Source organism: Rhipicephalus microplus, chromosome 10 (genome assembly GCF_043290135.1).
Source record: "Rhipicephalus microplus isolate Deutch F79 chromosome 10, USDA_Rmic, whole genome shotgun sequence".
NCBI classification, from domain to species: domain Eukaryota; kingdom Metazoa; phylum Arthropoda; class Arachnida; order Ixodida; family Ixodidae; genus Rhipicephalus; species Rhipicephalus microplus.
Window position 1 is genome coordinate 6,417,408 of NC_134709.1, and position 22,138 is coordinate 6,439,545.

At 41.9% G+C, this 22,138-nt stretch overlaps 1 protein-coding gene across 3 annotated transcripts in view; it reads left to right on the plus strand.

Annotated features, from left to right (window-relative positions):
- Positions 1-22,138, plus strand: part of LOC119181904 (L-gulonolactone oxidase-like) — a 79,161-nt gene that overhangs the window by 53,009 nt on the left and 4,014 nt on the right. For all 3 annotated transcript variants that reach the window (XM_075874952.1, XM_075874951.1, XM_075874950.1), the window contains exons 6-11: positions 78-263; positions 1,084-1,191; positions 4,230-4,324; positions 10,815-10,964; positions 14,168-14,332; positions 21,872-21,962. In XM_075874952.1, coding sequence (XP_075731067.1) covers positions 78-263; positions 1,084-1,191; positions 4,230-4,324; positions 10,815-10,964; positions 14,168-14,332; positions 21,872-21,962 — 795 coding nt within the window. The remainder of the gene's footprint in view (positions 1-77; positions 264-1,083; positions 1,192-4,229; positions 4,325-10,814; positions 10,965-14,167; positions 14,333-21,871; positions 21,963-22,138) is intronic.

A 22,138-nucleotide genomic window follows, 5' to 3' on the forward strand; every position in this document is an offset into this window, starting at 1 on the left:
CTAGGGTGAATGTCAGGGGAAAAATAAGAAGATGGATTGTTTGCTGTACTAATAATATGCTGTTTTTGCATTCAAAGGTTCTGGAGCTTGAGCTCATAACAAGCAATGGCGAGAGGCTCCGCTGCTCGAAGTCGGAGAATGAAGAAGTCTTTCGAGCAGCCTGTTGTGGCTTGGGCTCAATCGGCATTGTCGTTACAGCTACAGTGCAGTGTGTGCCAGCTTTCAGACTGCTAGAGACGCGATACTCACGTCCCTTGCAGGAGGTTTGTAAGTTTCTCAGCGTAACTAAAGTAGAAACTTGCTATATTGCGACTTGCACTCTTTGCATCAAATTTATGAATGCTTCCTTGTATTCCTCGTAAAATCAGGCGTGCAAAATTGTCTTGTGCAGCCTGTGGTGTGTAGCACAAGTAGGTCATGCAAGATAACCGGGAAGGGGGAGACATGGTGATGTGTTTCATATAATGCCATACGAAATAGCCTGTTAGTCTGGTCTGTGCAGATGCTCGAGTTGCCTGTAACACTCAACTTGAAGGCTCCAATTGTAAGCCTTTAAATTCCAGTTGTATTTATATGGCTTATATGGCCTTGCAGTGTTATGGAGCTGTAAGCTAGTGTTTTCTTCACGGCATACTATGGCCATAAAGTAATTAATTGTAGATATGCCCCTTCAATATGTACACTACATATGTCTTTTAGTTTGACAAAATTTTGGTGTGCATGCTATGGGTCACTTTGCACTGCCTGGGAAAACAGTCATTGATACTTAACTGTAGGAATGGTGCATCTCTAATATGACATTTCTGTTTCCCTTCTGCTTTTTTTTTTTTTGTGTGTTTCTTACACAAGGGTCTCTTCAGTGGAGCATTATTGTACTTTTCTTTTTGTTTATCCATCTTACAGAATTCTCAGGTTCAGGTAAGTTCAGTGGATTCACCTTTTGTGTGATAAGTTTAACACTATACCACAAATGTTTTTCCCCACTTTTGCAGCATATGTTGATGCAAGTTGTATGACATTGCACACAACTCAGTAGCGGCAGGAGGAGGAGCACTAAAGCTCTTTGTGTATTATGCCTTTCAGGTTCTAGAAAATTTGGATGTGCATCTGCAGAGTTCAGAGCATTTTCGTTGCTTGTGGTATCCACACACAGACTCTGCGGTTTGCTTTCATTTGGCAAGCACAAATGACGTAAGCATTCATTTCAGCACCATTCTAGCAGGGCCATGTACAAATTCATATGGGCATAGCGCGCCATGACAAGAACACAAGGAGAGACATGCACACACAGCGCTAACTTGCAACTTATTTATTTATTTTCTTTAAGACATACTGCAAGCCCATTGAAGGGCCCAAGCAGGAGGGGCATCACGAGAAAAACAAAATTTAGGCACAATACACATGATACACTGATTAAGATAGTTTGAACAAATACAGGAATGCATCAAAGTTACAAAAATCCGCAATACACGTGGTACACTGTTGGAAATATATTGAACACATACACAAGAATACATCGAAGTTGCAAAACAAAGCAATCAGAATTCCAATTCAAAGGAGTGAATATTGGTCACAGCCGATTCAGTTAGTTTATTCCCATCTGTAATAGTACGCGGAAAAAAGGAAAACTTAAAAATATTAGTTCGAGCACTGTACGGAGTCAGAGATTCGAGGTGTCTATGCCGTGTTTGTCGGGAAGTGAGTGGCTTAAGGAATTCCTCGGGTTTAAGTGAAAGTTTGTTATTTTTAAGCAAGAATAGAAATTTTAACCTTAGAATTTGACGGCGTGATTGAAGTGTTGGAATGCCATGCTCTTCCATTAATCTAGTCGGCAAGTCACTGGAACGATAGCTTGAAAAAATAAATCGAACGGATTTACGCTGTATCGTTTCAAGAGCATTAATATTACTTTTTGTGTGAGAATCCCAGACAGTGCAGGCGTATTCCAGTCGCGGTCTAATTATGGATGTATAGGCGAGTAGCTTAACGTTTGTTGGGGCCTTTCTAAGCTTATGTCCAAGGAAGCAAAGTTTTCGGAATGAAGCTGCACATGTGTTTGTTACGTGTTTGTTCCAGCGCAAGTTATTTGTTATAGTGATGCCTAGATATTTATATTCTGATACTTGTTCTAACGGTTGTGACGGAAGATTGTAAGGGAAGGACAGCTTATTCTTTTTGTTAGTTATGTTCATAAAAACGGATTTTTTGGCATTAAGCTTCATTCCCCATTTTTCGCACCACGCCTGAACTCTAAGGTTTTTGTTTAACATTTGTTGGTCATCAGGGCATGTTATTTTGTTGTATAGAATACAGTCATCGGCAAATAATTTAATTTTCACGGGATCACTAATAAGGGATACAAGATCATTAATATAAATTAGAAATAATAACGGGCCTAATACGCTGCCTTGTGGAACACCCGAAAGAACAGGAAGCCGAGTAGAGGAATGATCATCGATGCAAACATATTGGAAGCGGTTCGACAAATAAGAATAGCAAACTTGAGTTAGAAGTTAGCGCTGTGTGTGTGCATCTTTTTTGTGTCCTTGTCCTGATGCGCTATACCCTCTTGAATGATGAACCCCAACCAACTAGCCCAGCAATGTGCCTTACCCATGTACAAAATTAAGATGCTGCTGTCAATTTAAGTGCGTAGCACTTCAAGGGCCTACATGCATTTCATGTGGCGTGATCTCACTCAAGATCAAGAGGTTAATGAATGCCTATAACTAGTTTGAAGTAAATTAGTGATGTCCAAAGTATTACAATTAACTGAAATAACCACGAAGTGTTCGTAATAATTATCTTCTGAATTACTAAAAACACCTCGGAAACATGTGCCCGACTACTGTGTCGTGCAAGATATGGTGCCGCCACCTCGTCAAAAATATGAATGTTTAGCCTGCTGGCACTTCTGTTTATGCGGCACATTTGGCACCACATCTTCGCAGGGTGCACAATCTGACAAATCTTGCTGCTGACGACATGTATCTCAACAGCTGTAACAAGCAGGAAGACAATAAAAATTCGGCACAAAGTAGCCCACATGCCGCATACCAAGTTTGCAAATTTCGCCCGCAATGTTATGGCTGGGTAAATGGAGCAGTGAGAACTCTGTGCATAATAATCACTGCATGAGCGTGATATGCACTTTTGCAGGTTTCACAGCAGTAGCGCTGCATTTTATTTTTTTAATGTTACAGGCTTTTGAGTATATTGTCTAGTGTAATGATTCAATGGTTATTGTAAATCAAAGACGAGGATAAAATGTCTTTGTTCTGCGTTCTCATAATTTTTTAGGGCTGTCTAGTAATGATCACTCAATCTTACCAACCTGCATAACTAGCCATACTTCCCTGTCTAATGGTCCACTCTGAGTATCATGTTATGCTATGGTGTGAACCTCTCACAGCATGGTGCCGCTTCCACCTTTAGAAAAACCAGTGGGTGCCTAATGCTGATATGTGGATATGCGCCTGACATAGTAGTTATTTTAATGGCTTCAGTGCAGCAGGTCCTATGTGTTCTTCTGTATTGTGTACTACAGTCTGTATTGATGTATTTTTCTTTGAAACCTTGTTTTCTTTTACTTTTGTTGTAACCATTTTCTTTCGGTAATGTTTCACCCTTGAGGGCACAACAGATGAATTAAATTGTTGACTCAAGACATTCATTGCCCTATGAAACTGTTCAGTTTTGTACATTTAAAATAATTATAATTTGCCTTGCACCACTCTGATGGCTGAACTCTTGTGATATATGCAATTCACATATTTTTCTACGTATTGGGTAGGCAGAGTTTCAGACCTAAATCACAGTTTTATAAAGTAGGCATACTAAACTTTGAAATTTATAGCTGCTGAATACTAAACTAGCTGTCAATTTCATTGTTGTGCCTTAACAGTCTTATATAAACCTTATCATTTCTAAGGTTATTTACGTTCAAAAGTCGTAAGAAACAGAGGAAAAATTGATGGACAAACAGTCATAGAAAACAGCACTAGTTTAGTTTTGTGTGTTTGTGCATTGATTTTGTGGTGTTTTTTACGATCTTGAACAACCAAATGGCCTAAATTACTGCCCTTAGTGTAGAAAGTTGCAAGAAATTTTTGCTTTTACAATGACCACAAATTTTAAAAACTTGCGTTTTTTCTAGTAACATAAATGTTTCACATTCGAAATGAATTCATGTGGATTTTATCTTATGTTAACTTGGTTATTACATGCAGGAGATAACAAAGCCATCATTTCGCGAAGCTCTCTACTACTGGTTTGTGGATTATGCCTTTGGGTACTATGTCATGGAGTTTCTACTCTATCTTAGGTGAGAGTGTTAGCATTGGCAATTGTAATCATTTGATTGTGTGCCAGTAGATCTTGCATTTCTATTTCACAGAGCCCTAGAATCTACTTTACAGTATTTCACAAATAGTTTGCACACACCTTCTTTGCAGTTGTAGTCATCAATTGTATTTTATTTCTTGTTTCTTCATAATGAGCTCTCCTTTTTGTAATGTGTGGACACTTTAGCTCGGGTGCATACAGAAAGCAGTGTTGATGGTAATGCATTACAAGTAAAGGCATTACCAGTAAGGCGCCATTTTTTGTAATTAAGTAACATAATTGTTAATGCTTTTAACTGTAACTATTAACATACTTTTGTTCGCATTTTCCAGTAAGGCAAGCTCTCACATCACCCACTACTACTTGTTCCAATTATCTCTAGGAGTCTTCAACAAACTCTTTCTTCTCATATGCGTAACATTTCAAGAGCTATCTTTTCGTCACAGCAGCAGGCTGCTATCGGCCTACCAAGTGTTGACGTTTGTAGTATCATGTAAAGCATGCATCAACCACTTATAGATTTACTGCGGATGCAGACATATTCATTTAAAAGTGAGGCAAGCTGTCTGACGGCAGCGTTGAAACAGAGCAGTGTTTTTTTATTCTTCATGTTGTAGCTGTCAGCAATTTGTCCCTGCAATACTACATCTTTGTTTATAAGTTCTGTTTTCAAAATGAAATTGTGGGTAGAGATTTCTGGTTGTTGAATTCTTGAACGAGCAAGGCTGACCTTGAATGCCTGTTCATAAACACTCACAGCGGCAATTAAGGGATCATAATAACTGCAGCAAAGGAGTATTCAAAAAAGGCTCTGAAAGGTCGCTCTTTCAGCTTTCGCTGGGACAGTGCTGCTTGTTTCGCGCAGGCCTGGCGGTTTTTAAAAGGGCACGTGCTATTCTCTGGGGCAATGCACAGATTTCATTGTTACTGCATTTACTTTAATAATCCTTACTTTAGATAATCTTTACTATGCATCGTGCAGAGCCAATCTCTGAGCCTTCATTGGCAAAAGTCAGGTTTCACAACCTCTAGCATCCTGTTTTTATTCACCCAAAATGCCAGGGTGGAGCGTGCGTCAAGGCTTCACCGATGCCCGTCTGGTCAGGAAGAATTATTGAATAAAAATGTGAAAGCGCTGACCACAACAGAATAAAAATGTAATGACGTTTTGGCACCCAAATGGGAGCCTTGTTCACTGTGAAAGCGATAGGCGGAAACTAAGCATTCAAATAGTTCATAGCTTGGGCCTAACCATCTTTCGTATGCGGGGGGCAGATTACCATCCGTGCGGTTGAGTGTGCTTTTTCTTGTTTGTATTGTTAGTGATTCCAGATACAATACAGAAGTCAATTCCTTCTCGATAGCGACGACACGTGCCTTGCCCCAGTCTCTCATGATTTGAGGCTTGCGCCTGCTCAGCGAGGCCGTTCGATGACACCTCCTCGTTTTTTACATGATTGCTGTGCTGTTTCAGCTGTTGCTCAAAGTTACCGGATTGACCGATATACACACAATCGCAGTTCGTGCACGGAACCTCGTACACAGCACCTGGAAAGCACTCTTTTTATAATTTCTCTTTCACATTGACAAGAGTGTGTTTTAGCTTGTGCGTGGGTACATGAGCTATGTGTATGTAGTACTTGCGCAGAACAGGAGCTAAAGTATCACTTCACGCCAAGCATGGGGGTGTAGTGGACTGTTTTGAGCATTGTGAAGGGGCTGTGGAAGGGTGTTCCAACTTATGTTCCACGAACGACACGAAGGAATCTGCCTAGCCACGCCAATACGAACAAGAAAAACAGTACAAACAAAAAAAAGCCCACTCAATCACATAGATGGTAATCTGCCCTGCAAATACCGAAGTGGTTTATGCCATGTGCTGTATAGACTATTTAAACTCCAAGTTTACACTTTTCGCTTTCATTGTGAACAAGGCTCCCGTTCTGGGGTCAGAAACGCCATTACATTTTTATTCCGTTGTGGTTGGCAATTTTGCATTTTTATTCAATATCTTCACTTTGTGCTACTGTAATACCCATTGACAAAAAGCACCAAAATGTGTGCACAACGTGCTCAGTGTTCAAGTGCTGCCTTTGAAAGTAGCGCGCTTCCCGACTTTGCGACCAGCGAGCATTACTGTTGCAGAAGATTCAATTCAACACTACGCAGTTTGAGCATTTATGCCTGTGTGTGGCTGCAGTGCTCACTGCATCACGAGGCCATGAGTTTCGAGATTTCCTGTAACTGTTTCGTTATTGTGTGAGAATGGTTATTTTTCATATGTCTTGAGAAAATGGTTTTTGCCAATTTGAAAAGTACTCCATCATGCATTGCAGCATACCAAATCTAGCACAATGAAATGGTCTTTCCGAAAATATATGTTGTAGAGCAACAAAAATATTGTGAAATGAATGAAAATGTGAGATGTGTGTAATTTTAGGTTGAGAGCTGATAAACAGTGCAAGAAAAAACACTACATATGCAAAAATCTTCAAAACAAAGAAAATTCAGAATTTACGTTTTGAGAATGATCGAGGAACAGTATAAAAAAACTACTAAATGTTGTACAATAAGTTTCTATTCACAATGATTGAGGAACAGTATGAAAAACTACTAAATGTTTTACAATAAGTTTCTATTCACACAAAAAAAGGAAATTCGATCCGAGGTGCTGCTTCATTGGTCATGTCGTGCGGTGAAGCATTGCTTGGTTTTTCAAGTGAGGTCGTACACTTTTCTCAGTAAATTTGTTTTTTTCCGATGAGAGTCTGCAGGTGTTCGACAATGATGGATGTCCGTGATGTGAGTGACCCCTCTAAAAATCAGGTGTTTATTGAACTTCGCTATTTCGTGTAGTGTCAGCTAGTGCCATGAGCCACCTCACTTCGCATTGGCTGGTGCTTCAGTATATGCATCAAAGCACATGTATTTGCATTTTTGGACATAGTATTAAAAAATAAACAACATCCCGCGCATTTCTAAATTGTTACGCGCCGCTCTGTAGTCAAAGCCAAGATGTGCTCCAGTGGTCTTTTTGTCGTGATGTGAAGCTCTGCAGCCCGCGCCAGCACATTGTACCCCAGCGACATGTAGACCTCGCACGTAACGAGAGTAGCTGTAAGACTGTGAGCCAAAGGTCAGTAGATACGCCCCTGCAGTGGAGGAGACAGCTTGAGGTCGTAAACAAAACAAATCCATGAAGGGCTGAGCATTTCTCTCAGGCTGATGCAACACATCGTTACCATCAATCTTGAAGCTGAGGTGCTCTCATCCTCGTATGCTCTGCTCGTCTTCACTCTATTCAGGTGCAGTTGCAAGGAAGTTTCGAGCGGCATGTGTTTTCGCAGTGCAGATGCGCACCCATGTGCCGCCGTCATAAGAGGGGCTAGTGACACTAGATGCGACCATGTCTCTGATACAAGCGAAACCAAATCTGCTGGAAACTGGCTGAGAAGGCCGCCTCTACACTTTATACTTGCGGCGGACCTTCAGAAATACTTTTTGTAGAGTGGTTTTTCCCTCACTTCTGGCAACAGCTCTCTATTGAATAGCTGGCATAAATTTCTGGCAATTATTACTGCTCAACACTGTCACATTGTGAAGCTGACACCTTAATTTGATATTTGACTTGCAAAGGTTTATTTTTTTTAATAAAGAGCTTTGATGGTACTGTAGCATAAACACGAGGGGCTAGCACTTCTGTCAAGTTCGCCATCCTAGTGCATCCCATCAACACACGCACATTGGTTCGTGCAAAAGTCTCTCAAAAATCACTATGTTGCCAAATCAGGCCAATTGAAATTGATTATGAAAACTCAGTGGCTGTACTAACTACTAAAAAGTGATCAGTGTGTAATAAACAACTTCCACATGCCAAAATTGACGATCCAAATCATCAATCATCGGTAACCAATTTGAATAGACGTGGTAAGGAAAGAGTTAAATGGGAAACAGCTTGTAAAGTTTGTATGTACCACGGTCGTTATATTTGTGAACCACTTAAAGTGATGAAAAGAAATGAGCTGACCCAAATACACATGTTCTTTACAGACCCGAGCATTCTTTGAGCGGTGCGCAAATAAACTTACCTCGCACTTGTGATCTCTTTGATGAGGTCAATATACTGTCCTCGAACAGACCATCGGTACAGGCCTGTGCAGCAAATAGACAATGACATGATGTTTCACCTCCTGGCTAGAATAAATCATATCTTCTGCCGATATGCTTCTCCGGCTTCACTTAGTCGTTGCCTTAACTCAACGCTAGGTACACCTTATCAGTTGTGCAGACCACTGGAACTGTCAGCGTTGTAAAATGTATGAAACACTAGAACATCTATTGTGCAACTGTCCCCTTGCGTAGGAGTAGAAAAAGAAAGTTTTGAGGCTAGCTGATTTCAAAGACAAGCATTATTTGATAGCTGTATTTTACCCACAATATTTTATCGGACGATATGAACAGGTGTTACAAGGGCAGTTTTTCAGGAGCACTGGACTGAATGCTAGACCTTTTATAAATCAGTGTCCTAAAAGGGGATGGATAGCACAGACAGGTGTCCAACTACTACGGCCCGTCGCTCTACTATTCTTAAAGCAAACTTCTTAAAAAATTTTGCAAGTTGCTTAAATGGAGATTTTACTAGATGTTTTGTGAATTTGGCAAGAAAATATAAACCCATTCTAAAAATATTAGAAAATAAATTATTTTAATATTTTGATTTTGTAAAGGAACATTTGTGAAAAAAGATTTTGTTCGTAGAGTGATGAAATCTCTTCTGGTTATTACATGTGTCCAGGTTGTCCTTCTGAACCAAAATAACAAATATAGGCATGACCATTCTTTAGTTAAAAACTCATATGTGTCATGACAAGAATTTTAGGGCTTTTTTCTTAAAGAAAAACTTTCATAAAAATACAATTGTGGTGGCAACATAAATATTTTGCTTCAGTAAAGGCGCATGTTATCTAGAAGGAAGTCACAAAAGTTTGCATTTGATAGCTGCAGTGGTTACCAAGATAATGTTCCTTTTCCAATAAAAAGGAGTGTTCGAAAAAAACGCCATTTAAAATTTGAGTGGCCGCAGTGCAGCTTCAGGATCAGGTGCATTTGGGGCCATTTTAAAATTCTCTCTTCTTCGTGTAAAATCGTGCCACTTGGTGGAAACACTGCAAGCAATTCAGAGATATTTTTCTATAAAAATGAAGAAAATCACATTTTCGTTTGATTTTGCCCTCCATTCCTCGTTAAGTTCGTATTACCATATACAGTAAAACGTCATTAATTACAACTTTGTTATTGTGAAATCCCGCTTAATTCGAAGTCTATCTGCCGTCCCGTATTTTGCAATATAAGTTTGGGTGGATAATTTGAAGCTGTGGTTAGCACCAGTCTGGTTAATTTGAAAACTTTGGGTGCAGTGTGCCAAATTCTGATCTCGATTTCGCCGCAAATTCGCGAGAACGACAGCCCTTAAAAGCCATTTGGTAATGTACTGTAGCGATACTAAGCACGCTAACCTTCATACTTCCAGCTCGTCAAAAAAGAAATGGCCACGTGATCAACTAAAATGTGCACCCACAGAAAACACGACGTGCTTCACTGCAGCACAGCAGGGACGTGTGGGCAGCATGTCGCATGCTTCTTGCAACGTCAGAGGGCCATGATTTATTCATTCTTTCTGAGAATACAAAGAAAAATAAGAAAGGACAGTCTGGCGGAATTCGCGATGTATGCGAAGCTCTGAGTGCTAGTTGCTCTCGCAATTTTCGCACTTGCACTGCTGGCAGAGTTTTTGCCTTGAATGCCTACTTCGAAAACTCGGTTCGAAAGCTTCAATGATCACGTTTTTCAGCCAAAACACATCACTAATTTCGTTGCACTGTCCATTATTAAATTTATGTTACTAGAAAGAATGTTCGTATCATGACGTGCTGACGCAGTGAGGCACAGGCAACATGCTGCCCTCGTGTCACTGCTGTGCTGCACTGAAGATGTATTGTTTTTTGCAGGCGCGCATTTTAGTTGGGTTATGGCGTTTTTTTTTTTGTTGTGTTTGTTTTTTGTTTTTGCAGTGGCAGCAGTGAGTACCTACATTTCCGCTTGTTTGAGGCACAATTGTGACTTGGTATTGCTGGAAACATAACCCTTGGAGCACCAAACTAGCCGGCACAGCCAACTACCTGCCCTGATTACTTTTGAAAAATTTAAAGTTCCATCAATTCGAAAAACCGCTTACTTTGAAGGTTTCTCGCGGTCCCAGAGATTTTGAATTAATGAGGTTTTACGGTATATAAGCTATGAAATGAACAGTTGGGCTAGTTTGTATTGAGCATATTAATACATGCTTACTAGTGTTCACACGTGACTACTGCTGTCCTTATCCAATTTTCGCTAGTGATCATGTATTATTATGGATATATGCTTCAAGTCTTCTTCTCTTTGTCATTCTACAAATTCTTCTTTGCTTTTAGTACATGGTTTCCTTCCTGGGTTCCATGGCTCAATGAGCTGTTCCTCAACATAGTCTTTGCACCACAACGCCGAAGGGTGGATTTGAGTTACCGTGTATTCAACTATGAATGCAGATTCAAGCAACATGTCAATGAATGGTCCATTCCAAGGTAAGACATGTGGGTATGTGTATGCATATATATATATATATATATATATATATATATATATATATATATATATATATATATATATATATATATATATTGTGGTGGGGGGGGGGGGCATGGGCTACTATGGTTATGGGTATATAAGCAGGGCAAAGGCAAGGGTCCTTCAGAGATTGCTATAGGTGCAATGCTTAGGAGCCCAAAAGCCAAAGAGTGGGCATGTGTGCGTCAGCTTAATGTGTACGGTCCTTGTCTACCCACATCAAGAATTGTATTAATTCCTTACTGTACAAAGGTGCATATGTTAGCACAGCAAAATTTCGTTGTTATTGAAGTATACACAATACTGAAAGCAGGCACACATTGTGAATGTGCTAGTAAAGTGATTGCAACGTTTTGGTATGTGTGTTACAACAGAGGCCATCGCACAGAGGATTGTACACTGAGTTCCTTTAACACGAAAGTGTTTTATACTGGGGTCCACCACGGTTCCACTGGCGTATTTCTGCCACGGATATGATGTTGTAAATTGTATTTTAACAGGTTGTAAAGAAAAAAAAAAGAAAGAAAGGATCTGTCACGGGGCATCGAACTAGCGTCCTCTTTATCCACAGCGCGTGGTGCTAACCACTGCGCCACGGAGCATTCGTTGTGAAGGATGCTAACGGCAAGCCATTTATAAACATTGTGCACTGTTTGACGGTTCGCAGAGCTTCGTAACTTTAGCTCATTTTTGTCATCAGTAGTCAGAGGGCATAAAGGTCTCGTGCTTGGCGTGCTTTCAAGGTCGTTGCCTCTAGCGTTTCGATCAGTGCCCCCTCCTCAGAGTGAGGCCTCTCCGGCATGTGCGCTTATCAGGCTCGTGATTCGAGAGAGCATGATGGTCATTTCGCTCGCTGCCACGGCCGCGTTTATAAAAGGAGCACGCTGCTCACACATGAAGAAGTAAGAATTATGACAGTTGCTTGCGCTTGTCTTGTGTATACTTGGGCGTGCGTTTTGTGGGTCTTTCTGTTTGTATAGCGCGCCTCAAGCGTCGAGCAATGACAGTTGCTAGTCCGCACACATCTTGTATACGCTCATTTCGTGCATGCTTTCTGCTTGAAGTGTGCGCTGCAAGTTCTGAGCTGGTTGTAGTTCTTCACGTGATTTTGCAATTTGTTGCTGTAGCATTCATTCCTTCGCCTTTGTGGTGAAACAATGCACAAAGACCTCTCAACTGCCTTTGTGAAGGCATGTTTAACTTTTGTCTTATACTGATTTGTAAAAGAGAGATCAACGACATTTTTTTTTTTTTCACAATTGCTAACAAATCACCAGTATTTGGCTTTGAGGTCACAAAGTTAGGTCAGGGTAGTAAGTTGGTTGTGTGTTTGATTTGCCATGATTTAGTGGATGTCGTATGGATGCTATTGATGTCATCTTTTCCACTCTGGTGAAATTCTCTTTTAAAATGTGCCCATTGCTCAGGCTTGTGCATTCAAATTTTCACCATCCATCTGCTTTCCGCGACCTACTGAATTCCTTACCTGCCCAGCAAGCAGAGCGCTTGTGCACAGATGTTGGCTTTTTTTTTGGGGCCACTGGGGTCTTTTTGCCATGGTTTTGGCCCTACTAGTTACCGCAACTGTGTAGCACCTCTGCTGTCTTTGTGCTCGCACTTAGTAGAGATGGAGGTGCCAGCATGCACTCTCTACAGGGGAAGAAAAATTGTGAACGTGCATTCAGAAACATTAGCAATACGTATTGCTATTTATTATTTTGATGTATTCAGATTTCACCTGAAAAGACTGTTCGCAGCCTTACATTGCACCACTCTGTTTCAGAAGCTTCGTGATTATTTAAGATCATTCTATTAAAATTGCGCACAGGATGCAGATAGTCTAATTTACGTGGGATCTAATTCAGCCACCACTGATAAGGCTCGAATGTTTGATGACGCATGTATAAATGCCAACGCTTTTTAATGCAGATCAGTTTTATTGACGGCCAAGGTTCTGGTTGCCGCCATAAGTGTACTGCGTGTATTGCTGTAGTTTGAGTTTTCGTTTCCCAAGCAAATGTTTGCTTAAATGAAGTTTCGCTGTAGACATGCTGACTGCTGCCTTAATCACCGCCGCGACCACGTGTAAATATAGATGTGCACTTTAGTTCTCGGTGACGTGTGTGCGTAAGAATTTGGTTAAGGTAGTTTGCAGAAAAGGCGAGTCGGACACACCTTTAGAATTCCACATTTTTTTCCTCAAAGGCGGATATATATATACAAGCCGGCCCCAATTGGCAGGCACTCTGCACTGACATTATCAGTTGGGCGGCCGGTAACTCCGTCTTCGGAGAATATTGCCAAGTGCACGAGCGGGACTAGTATTTCTTTAGTCGCAAAAGCGATCAGCTGGCGTGTTTTGGTCATCTGTGTGTGGCTGCTTTGGAATTGCTAAGTGATACCCAACTGTAATGTTACTACTTATTTGACATGCAAAAACATTGATAAAAGCATTATGAAATTATATGTACATGTTGTAGAAATGACAATGTGAACTTGTACATCAAGCTGTGCTTAGCAAAGCTTCGTGAATCAGCTCACCAACACTTCGAGTCATTCTTCACTTGAAAAATAAACAAAACAAAAAAAATAAAAAATGAAATTATGAAGGATTCAGATAATGCACCCGTGCTATTGATTCCTTAGTAAATAATGATGCACCCCTGCGATTGATTCCTTGAAATATTGGACAAAAATCTACTCGAATATTCACACTATGAGAGGCATCGCTACAGCTCAAAAATGCGTACTAACTCATTACTATTATGAAGAAGCAAAGTACTTGCGCACCACTCGATGCTGTGCTATCATGCATCCATCAACACTCTGGTTGGGTAAAGAGAGGCTGCAGCAAGAGCCGATGCAGGCATTTCTGCATAAGGTCCCCAGCTGGCCGGGTCAAGAGTACAGTAAGTTGTGTTTCTTTTTAGGCCAAACTTGCATACTTTATGAAGATTGATACCATAGCCACATGTTCTACATTCATCCAGACCTGTTGTATTTTACTAGTATCACTCTTTCAGTTGCACAGAGCAATTGATCGTGCACATATTGCGTTACTGTCTGCATTATGGCATAGCATCGAAACTGTCGAGGTAAAGAAAGAGATAACAATTCTTGCTGTCTTTCTCTCTGCTTATGGTGGTCCTGTGAAATCAAGAGAGAACACTGCCCTCGCATTGTGTAAACTGAAGGAATGGATCGACAACACTCCAGGTGTTTACGTGCACATACCTGTGGAAATTCGCTTTGTCCAAGCCGACGACATATACCTGAGCCCTGCTTCTGGTCGGGACAGCTGCTACATCAACGTCATCATGTACAGGTGAGTCTTTTCGCTGGCTGGAGACGGTGTGAACAGTTGCCAACTGGACACAGTGCAAGTAGAGCACTGCTGGTACAAAGACGTCTCATAAAAAGTTGTCAGTTTCACTTAGAACGGCTCATATTACAATATGGCAACTTTATCACCTAGGACCTTTCAAACAATTGTAAAGAAAAATCTTCTTTCTGATGGTGACCAAGCTGTGCATAACAGTTGGCTCTTCCGAGTGAGACAGCCACGTTAATGATCCATTGTTTTTACTAATAAGCAATATCTTCTTACATTAGAGCTGTCATCCTCAAGGTTTGCTGTGTGTCGTAAACAGAATATATGTCTATCATGTGCTGGCACGAGCTTTCTTCGCCCTCTTCTGCTTCGCTACCAGGACACATGCACTGGTTTTTTCAGTGTAAGATACAATAGCTCGGATGAGCGAGTGAACCACTGAAAAGAGAGAGATGGAAACACAGAGAAAAAGAGAAATTCTACACAGAAAAGTTTCTCGGTTGGACAAGATTCAGTCTTTTGTATCCACAATCAAAGATGAGGAGGGGGGGGGAACAAGGCAGGGAGGTTAACCAGAAAGGCATCATAACTACTTGGATATCAAGGCACACTAGTAGAGCATAGCATAGCCTTGTATAGTATAGTACTATAGCAAGAGGGTGGGAAAGGGAATTGAGGGTGATTGGGAGAGATTTGAGACTGTGGAAGGGAAAGGAGGATGGGAGGAAGCAATGCATAGAAGGGAAATAGGAAGAAATTGAAGAAAGAGGCGAACCGGAGAGAGAAAAATGGAGAGAGAGATTGTGATGGAAAGAGAAAGAGAGAAATAAAGGAGGGGAAGAAAAAAAAGAGGAAGAAGAGAAATAAAGAGCAATAAAAGAGAAATAAATACCGTATTTACACGATTGTAAGACGACCCTTTTTTTCAAATTTGACAATCCAATGTTGGGAGGTCGTCTTAGAATCGTAATCGAACCATGTACCTTAGAATCGAAATCGAACCATGTATTGTCATCTCGAATAGTTTCCCGCTCAACCCAAAGCGCATTGTTTTCCGCGTGCTTATACAAAAGGTTTTCTTTTTTTAGCATCTACTGCGCGCATTACGAGTGCCTTTATGACGAGCGCACGGCTCTTGAGGGAGCACCGGTAATCGATGGAAGAGCCGCCGTAGGGGGGTATTGGTAGTTGACGGAAGAGCTCCTCTTTGTGATACAATTTTCTAAGCGGGCGCGTTGCCGCGTGCTCCTGTCGCTTGTGTCCACGACCGGCTCTCTCGAGTCACTTCTGTCTGACATGAGTGCCGTAGGCTCGAAGAACACTCGGCGCTCGAACACTCGGCACTCGGCGCTCGTCAGGAAGCCGCGAACTTACGCCAAGCGGGCGTGTGAGGAGAGCCTCCCTGGCTACTGTGTGCGGGTGGGTCCTCTCCGCATGGGCGGCCGTCCCACGCGATGCCGTGGTGCGGTCGTTCGCGAAGTGCACACTTGACGACGACGTGCTGTGGGACTGCAGCAGCAATGACGGTAGCAGCACCAGCGAGGACGACTCCAGCGACGATGAATAATCCTCCGCAACCACGTGAATAAATTTCCCTTGTGTAAAATGCGCGCGTTCTTTTTTTTTTTTTTTTTGAGATGCAATTTTGGGGGGGTCGTCTTACAATCGTGTAAATGCGGGTAAATAAGAGAACGAAAGAAATAGTAATAAACACAGATGAAAAAGCTGAAGAGAGCAAGCATGGTTATGTACAGCATAATTTTTTAATATAATGAGGGTGGGAAAAAGAGAAGGTAAGAGCCTAGCCAAGCCATGACCAGCAATGGGCTCACCAGCTCTGCTGTGACACAGCCTTGCGTGACTCAGTGCAGGCTGTACTAACTTTTTTATATATAATTGTAGCTGTATCAAGGCCCAGACACATCAGCAGAAAAATGCCCATGGCACACTGATGGTGGCACAACGCAAGCCTCCAAAGGTGCCGTGCAGCAGCATTTCCATGTCCGATAGAAATGGGTCCGTGTACGAAAAGAGTGAAAAAGGCACCACACTGATCAGAGCGGCTCCTTTGCCCCTTTCATGATATACCTTTGCCCGAATATTGTTTTACCACTGATGGGAATGCTAGTTTAGTGCTGGTGTGGCTTGAAAAATTCTGTTTTTCGGGCATAGGTTTAAACAGAGGTGTAGTAATGAAAAAGTGTTTATAACAAGTGCTCGTACATTTCATTCTTTTTACAAGTAGGCCTTTCTCTGACAATGCACAACCAAGGCAGTAAGACCCGGTTATGCACGCTTTCAACAGAACCCTCTCACAACTGAGGCAGTAAAGCCAGTTACGCGCACTTTCAACCAGACCCTCTATGACTCAAGACAATCCTCTTTCACCACAAAATAATTCATTATAAGGTTTGCTGTATTCAGTTCAAGATCTTGCAAATCATACAGAGATTGAGTATTGTCAGAAAACGCTGCCAATCGGTAGTCGAGGCTTCAAAAGCATGTGAGCCAAATATTGTACACTTCGTTTGGGACCTATAGAGGGTGCTTTGAAAGCCGTGCGCAGTGCCACTTGTGGTGCGGCGGGCGCGCAACATTGAGAATCGTATAAAGACAGCAGCGCCGCATCGCTTTGACAGCTGTGGTGGCAAAAGCACCCGTGGCCGGCGCTTTGGTTCTTAGAGCAGAATTTAACGATATTGTAGGGAGATATTCTTCTGCTATGCCACTATAAATACATAGGAAAACCTGCACGAAAGTCACCACGTTTTCCACGTTAGTGAGCGCCTTGCTGCCCGTCGTCAGTACTGACGGCAAATGCTTGTGTCAGGTGTGTGTAATGCAAGATGCTTGCTTTTTAACTGTCGCGATAAGCTGTCATTTTTTTCACACTTAGAATATTACTGATGCATGAAAACTACTTGTGCACCTGCTGTATACTAAGAGCATTTATAAATATTGACGGCTCCACAGTCCTTTGCCGTGAAAATCACGGTGAGTAACCGGTGACGTGCTCGTATGTTGCGGCTTTGTGCCGCGATTATTCTCAGCCACCGAGTCTCGTGATTTGTTTTGCTTGAAATTGTCGCGGCATCACCCTTGCTCATCATGATCATAGTCTTTACCGCACCACTCGCGCAGCTGTGCTAAGAGCAAGAGGCGCGGGCGAGAAAGAGACGGCGCTACGATTTCGGCCAGAGAGGATGCCGCAGCCGCGTTTCGTCTTTCACTTCACCTTGTAAAGTGGCGATCACTTCAGCCACATTCATAGCCTATGCCCCAGAGTAGGTTGCGCCAAGATGTTGAGGAACCAACCAACCAACCTACCAACTTCGGTCACGGCCACTGTGTCGTCTCTCATTCACTACAAACTCTTGCGTTATATTGCTTTCCAAAATGCACATTCGTCGCTACAGCATCGGCAAAGTTTTTTTTTCATCCTGTAGTTCTGCTCCTCGCCCTGCATCATTTCTTCCTAACATGCAGATTGTTTACCAATCAAAGAAGTCTTCTGGATAAACCATTCCAAGGGATGAGAATCATATAATCACCTCCGGGCGTTCTTCCCTTTGGGGCTATAGCACTACGTTTTAACCAGTGGAGCGCTTACTATGACGAATGCGATTTACTACGCGAGATGAAATGAAGTGAATGCTAAGGTTATCTAAATCAAGCTTATTCTTCAATACCGTTAGTACATTTAATTCGAGAATTAAGATAATTACTTGTTTCGGAAACTATCTATTGCTAAGCATTTTGAGATTATCAAGAAATTTCTTTGTATAACAAGGCACTGCCAAATTCATGGCCGATCCCCCATGCTGGGCTGCAACAGTTTAATAAGGACCAACTAGCCCATAAAAGTCTTAGTCTGACCATACCGAGTGTGCATTGCGCTGTTGGGTGACTAGTTTTGTTCATGGTAATATGCTGTGTAACTCATGAAAGATCTTTGCACTTGCAGAGGTAGTGTTTGAGACCAATTTAAAAGAGCACTGACATCAAATTTCAAGATCGAGATGTGCCCATCATTCGATCGCTTGGTATGCATCCGTCGCGTGGAAGTTTATAATAATTCGATGTCAAACAGCGTAAAAAAGTTAAGGAGAAAAAACGGAAAATGGACTGCCCTGCGACGTCCACACTAGTGCTATGTGTTCGGTGTGATACATTCCACAAATACCATCCTGAGTGATAATGCTTTAGTAGCAATGACGTGTACAATCTGAGTGTTCTTATCGTGGTGCCGAAGCGCAGAAACGCACTCGCTCGTCGCGTCTGATCTTCATTGCACCTTTTTGAATGATTTTGTGAAATTATCAAGATAAAAACCACCTTTAAAAGAACGGCGAAAGAAAACAGCATGATTAAACGTTTGCTTGTCGGTCAGCATGTCGGGGAATGGTTGTGAGTTGCAGGTGAGTTGCAATCGTCTGGTTCGAAGCACGGAAAAAGCGCCATGTGGGTGTCTTTTCATATCACGTATGTATTACACATCAACACGACCATAAGCTATCAAAAGTTGCACAGTGTATAATCAGATATCATCGCTAACAAGTAACTTGCAGGCATCGTTCAATTTTAGTTCATCTGTAGACTTTGCGTCCACGTAAAAGTGGTAATACCATGTTAACCGCGAGAGGCTAGATAGGTGGGGCCATCTTGAAGTGCAAAAAAGAGCCTGGTATGCAGGAAACAAATTCAATTTTTCCGCTGATGCTCATTCGCATATATCTGCATATACCTGAATGCTTTGCACGCCAAAACACACCAATATAGCTAACTGAGACACGCGTGTCAACATGGCTGAAGCGTGCATCCTCGGGCACCTTTGCAGTGCTGCTTGGAACGGTGTCCATTTCGGAATCACTGCTCTGCAAAAGGTCGATCGAAGCAAAAATACTTCGCGACGTCACGAATCGGGGGGGTTCCAAGCTCCAGACTATCGTATTGAACCCGAGTCGACACTTTGTACGGCGACAACAGCAACGCAGGTGACGAGGAATGACTGAATGTGTCCACCTAGCAGACTAAATGTTTGTGGAGCACCTGAGCCTGACGTCACTCTTATCTGTGGAGAAGTGGTCTGCTGTGGCGTTATCTGGAGCTGACCGCGAGGCGTTCACTGCTGGTACTCCCAGCGCTAGAAATTTCTAGCGCTGGGAGCACCAGCAGTGGCGAGATTGCCCGCCGTTTTGAATAGTGCTAGATACCAATAATATAAAGTGATAATTATTCATCCCTTCAGTTGCGTTTTAGGTCCTGAATCGCTGTTACGGGGTCTATAGCTACTCGGTGACACAAAAAAAAATCTTGGCATGAGTAAATTTGAAAGCAGTGCTCGTTTAAGCATGCAGCAGCAGAGCGAGATACAAACAAAACACTTTCTTACGAACCAAACACTTTTTTTACGTTTCACAACTGTGATCCACTTATTTCGCTGCCGAATAGAGCTGGGACAATTTGAGAAACTGTAAAACATTGTTCCCGAAGGACACGACAGGTACTTTTTTTTTGGAGCAATCGACTACGCAGCAGTTCATGATTCCGATAAACTATGTACTAATGGGCGTTGTGAGAGCATTTGGTTCTGCTCGGGCTCTCAACAGCTGTCTGCTCTGACAGCCGCGGGACAGCGCGCAAGTCGCTGCGCACAGAGTGTATGCTGCAGCATGCGGCCTGGAATTTACGGTAAATTCTCAAAGTCAGCTAAAGGTCGCTTTCTTTTTTGTCGACAAATGGTGTTACGAACTCAAAAATCACGGAGTCACAGGCCAAGTATCAGCCATCGACTGATTTGAGTAAGGTCACTCGGTCGTTAGTAGAGCCACCGCAGGAGGTTATGACTTGTCCACGCGTGCCCCCACAATCACACTCTGAACTATGCATTTCCAGATATAAAGAGAGAAAATAGCTCAAGATCATGAGGTGCACATGGCATATTTTTTTCTGCGTGCCATCCCTCTCTGCTTAGCTTCCAGTCTTTTGTCGGAACGAGAGAAGAGAGAATGCAGTTGCAACGTGTGGCATAGCTTTGCAACTCCACTCGTACTGGATAGATTCTAAAATTATTGCGGGGATGAATTCATGAGGTAACAATCTCCTTTAATGAATCCATTCGACAGCTACTTGGAGTGTTGCAGGGCCCCTTTAAATGCATTATTGGTGAGCCACACCTTGTGTAGGAATGGAGAACAAAACAAGTGTCTTCAGCCAGAAGAACGGTGCATCTTATATAGCCAAGAAAATAGGTGAAACCACTTAGTTTGACTTTAATGAAATGAAAGCTTATTTACTTAATGTTATCATTTTGTGAAGCCCATAGTGCCACAAAGAACAAAATATGTCGTCCTTCTGATGGTCGATAGCGCACTTGATGTTCTCTTTTATCGAACAGCCCCTCATGAATTGAACATGAAACATACAAAGCCACAACTTCAAACACACTTGGGTTTGCCCCAACATGAAAGCCGTGGTCTGAATTCGTATCATGCAGTATAGTAATCATCAGTTAATTTTTTAATGCAGCCAATTCCTTTATTACTCATTGCAGTGAAAGAAAGGGGGGGGGAACTCCTAAGCTTCGTCTTTGAGAGCTGAACGCGATTGCAATATTTTGTCTCTAGTACGTACTTCAAACAATTAGTGCATACTTTTTATAGTATGATGTCACGCGAGAAGTTTAAGTTGTGGATTACTGCAATGTAATCAATAAAGTTGAAAATGGCATGTGTCAGTGCAGCTTTCATGTATGGCTGCATTCAGTGTAATAGGTAGCATGCTTTAAACCATGAGCAATTATGTGTGTGTAGTATTTTTGAACTTGCTATGCTCCCACTACGTGGTCATAAGGCAATATACACAGTAATGTGTGTGCCTTTTTAATGTATGGTCAGCTTTATACCCCGAAGTTGTTATGATAATTGCATGTTCTGATGCCGGTTCGCTTGTACCACTCAGTATTGCTGCAATATTACATATATTCTGAAGCTTGTAACAGGATGTGTGTGTTTGTAAAGCATCAAAGTTATTTTCACTGTATATCCTAACAGACACGTGGTTGTGTGTTGGTACACCTGCTTGCCATGCAAATTGGTAGGCTTTAACATTCTATAACCACGGTATGGTTATGAGAGTCGCAATTGGGCAGTGTCTGCTGCCATTTATTGAACATCAGTACTATATACTTTGCTGCTTATTTCACTATTCAAGTGTTCAGCACACATGGCGTAATTATTCTAGCGTAACCCTTCTTTATTCTACAGTAAAGTATTTTATAAAACGTGCCGTTTGCATTTTTCTGTGGTAGCCACGTTTTTCTGTAGTAGCTACATTTTTCTGTGGTAGCCACACTAGCATGAAAGCAGTTCCAGGGGGCCTTGAGTAATTCAACTGCAGGACTGTACTTTCTGCCACCTTAAGAAAATTAGGCAACTTTGGTTACCCCACTTTGTTTCTGTTCTTGTGTGCTTGTTTTTGCTTAGTTCAGTAGCAGTGTGTTAGTCCTTCTCTTGATTAGGGTCCTTCTTCCAGGCCTTATGGAAAAAAAGTGCCCTATGAGCATTATTGGGCTGTCTATGAGAAAATCATGAAAAGTCTTGGCGGTCGACCTCACTGGGCTAAGGTAAGAGTGCAGCATCCGCGCAAGTTAATATTGGCGTCCATTAACATTGTTTGCTTTGTTCATTCGCTCATTCATTTTTTTTTTGTCATCAGAGCTGAGAATCTCAATACAGCAGCACAGGCTTCAGTAAGCCCCACTTGTTCATCCTTAAAAAGGCCATGGTCAGTCAGTGATTT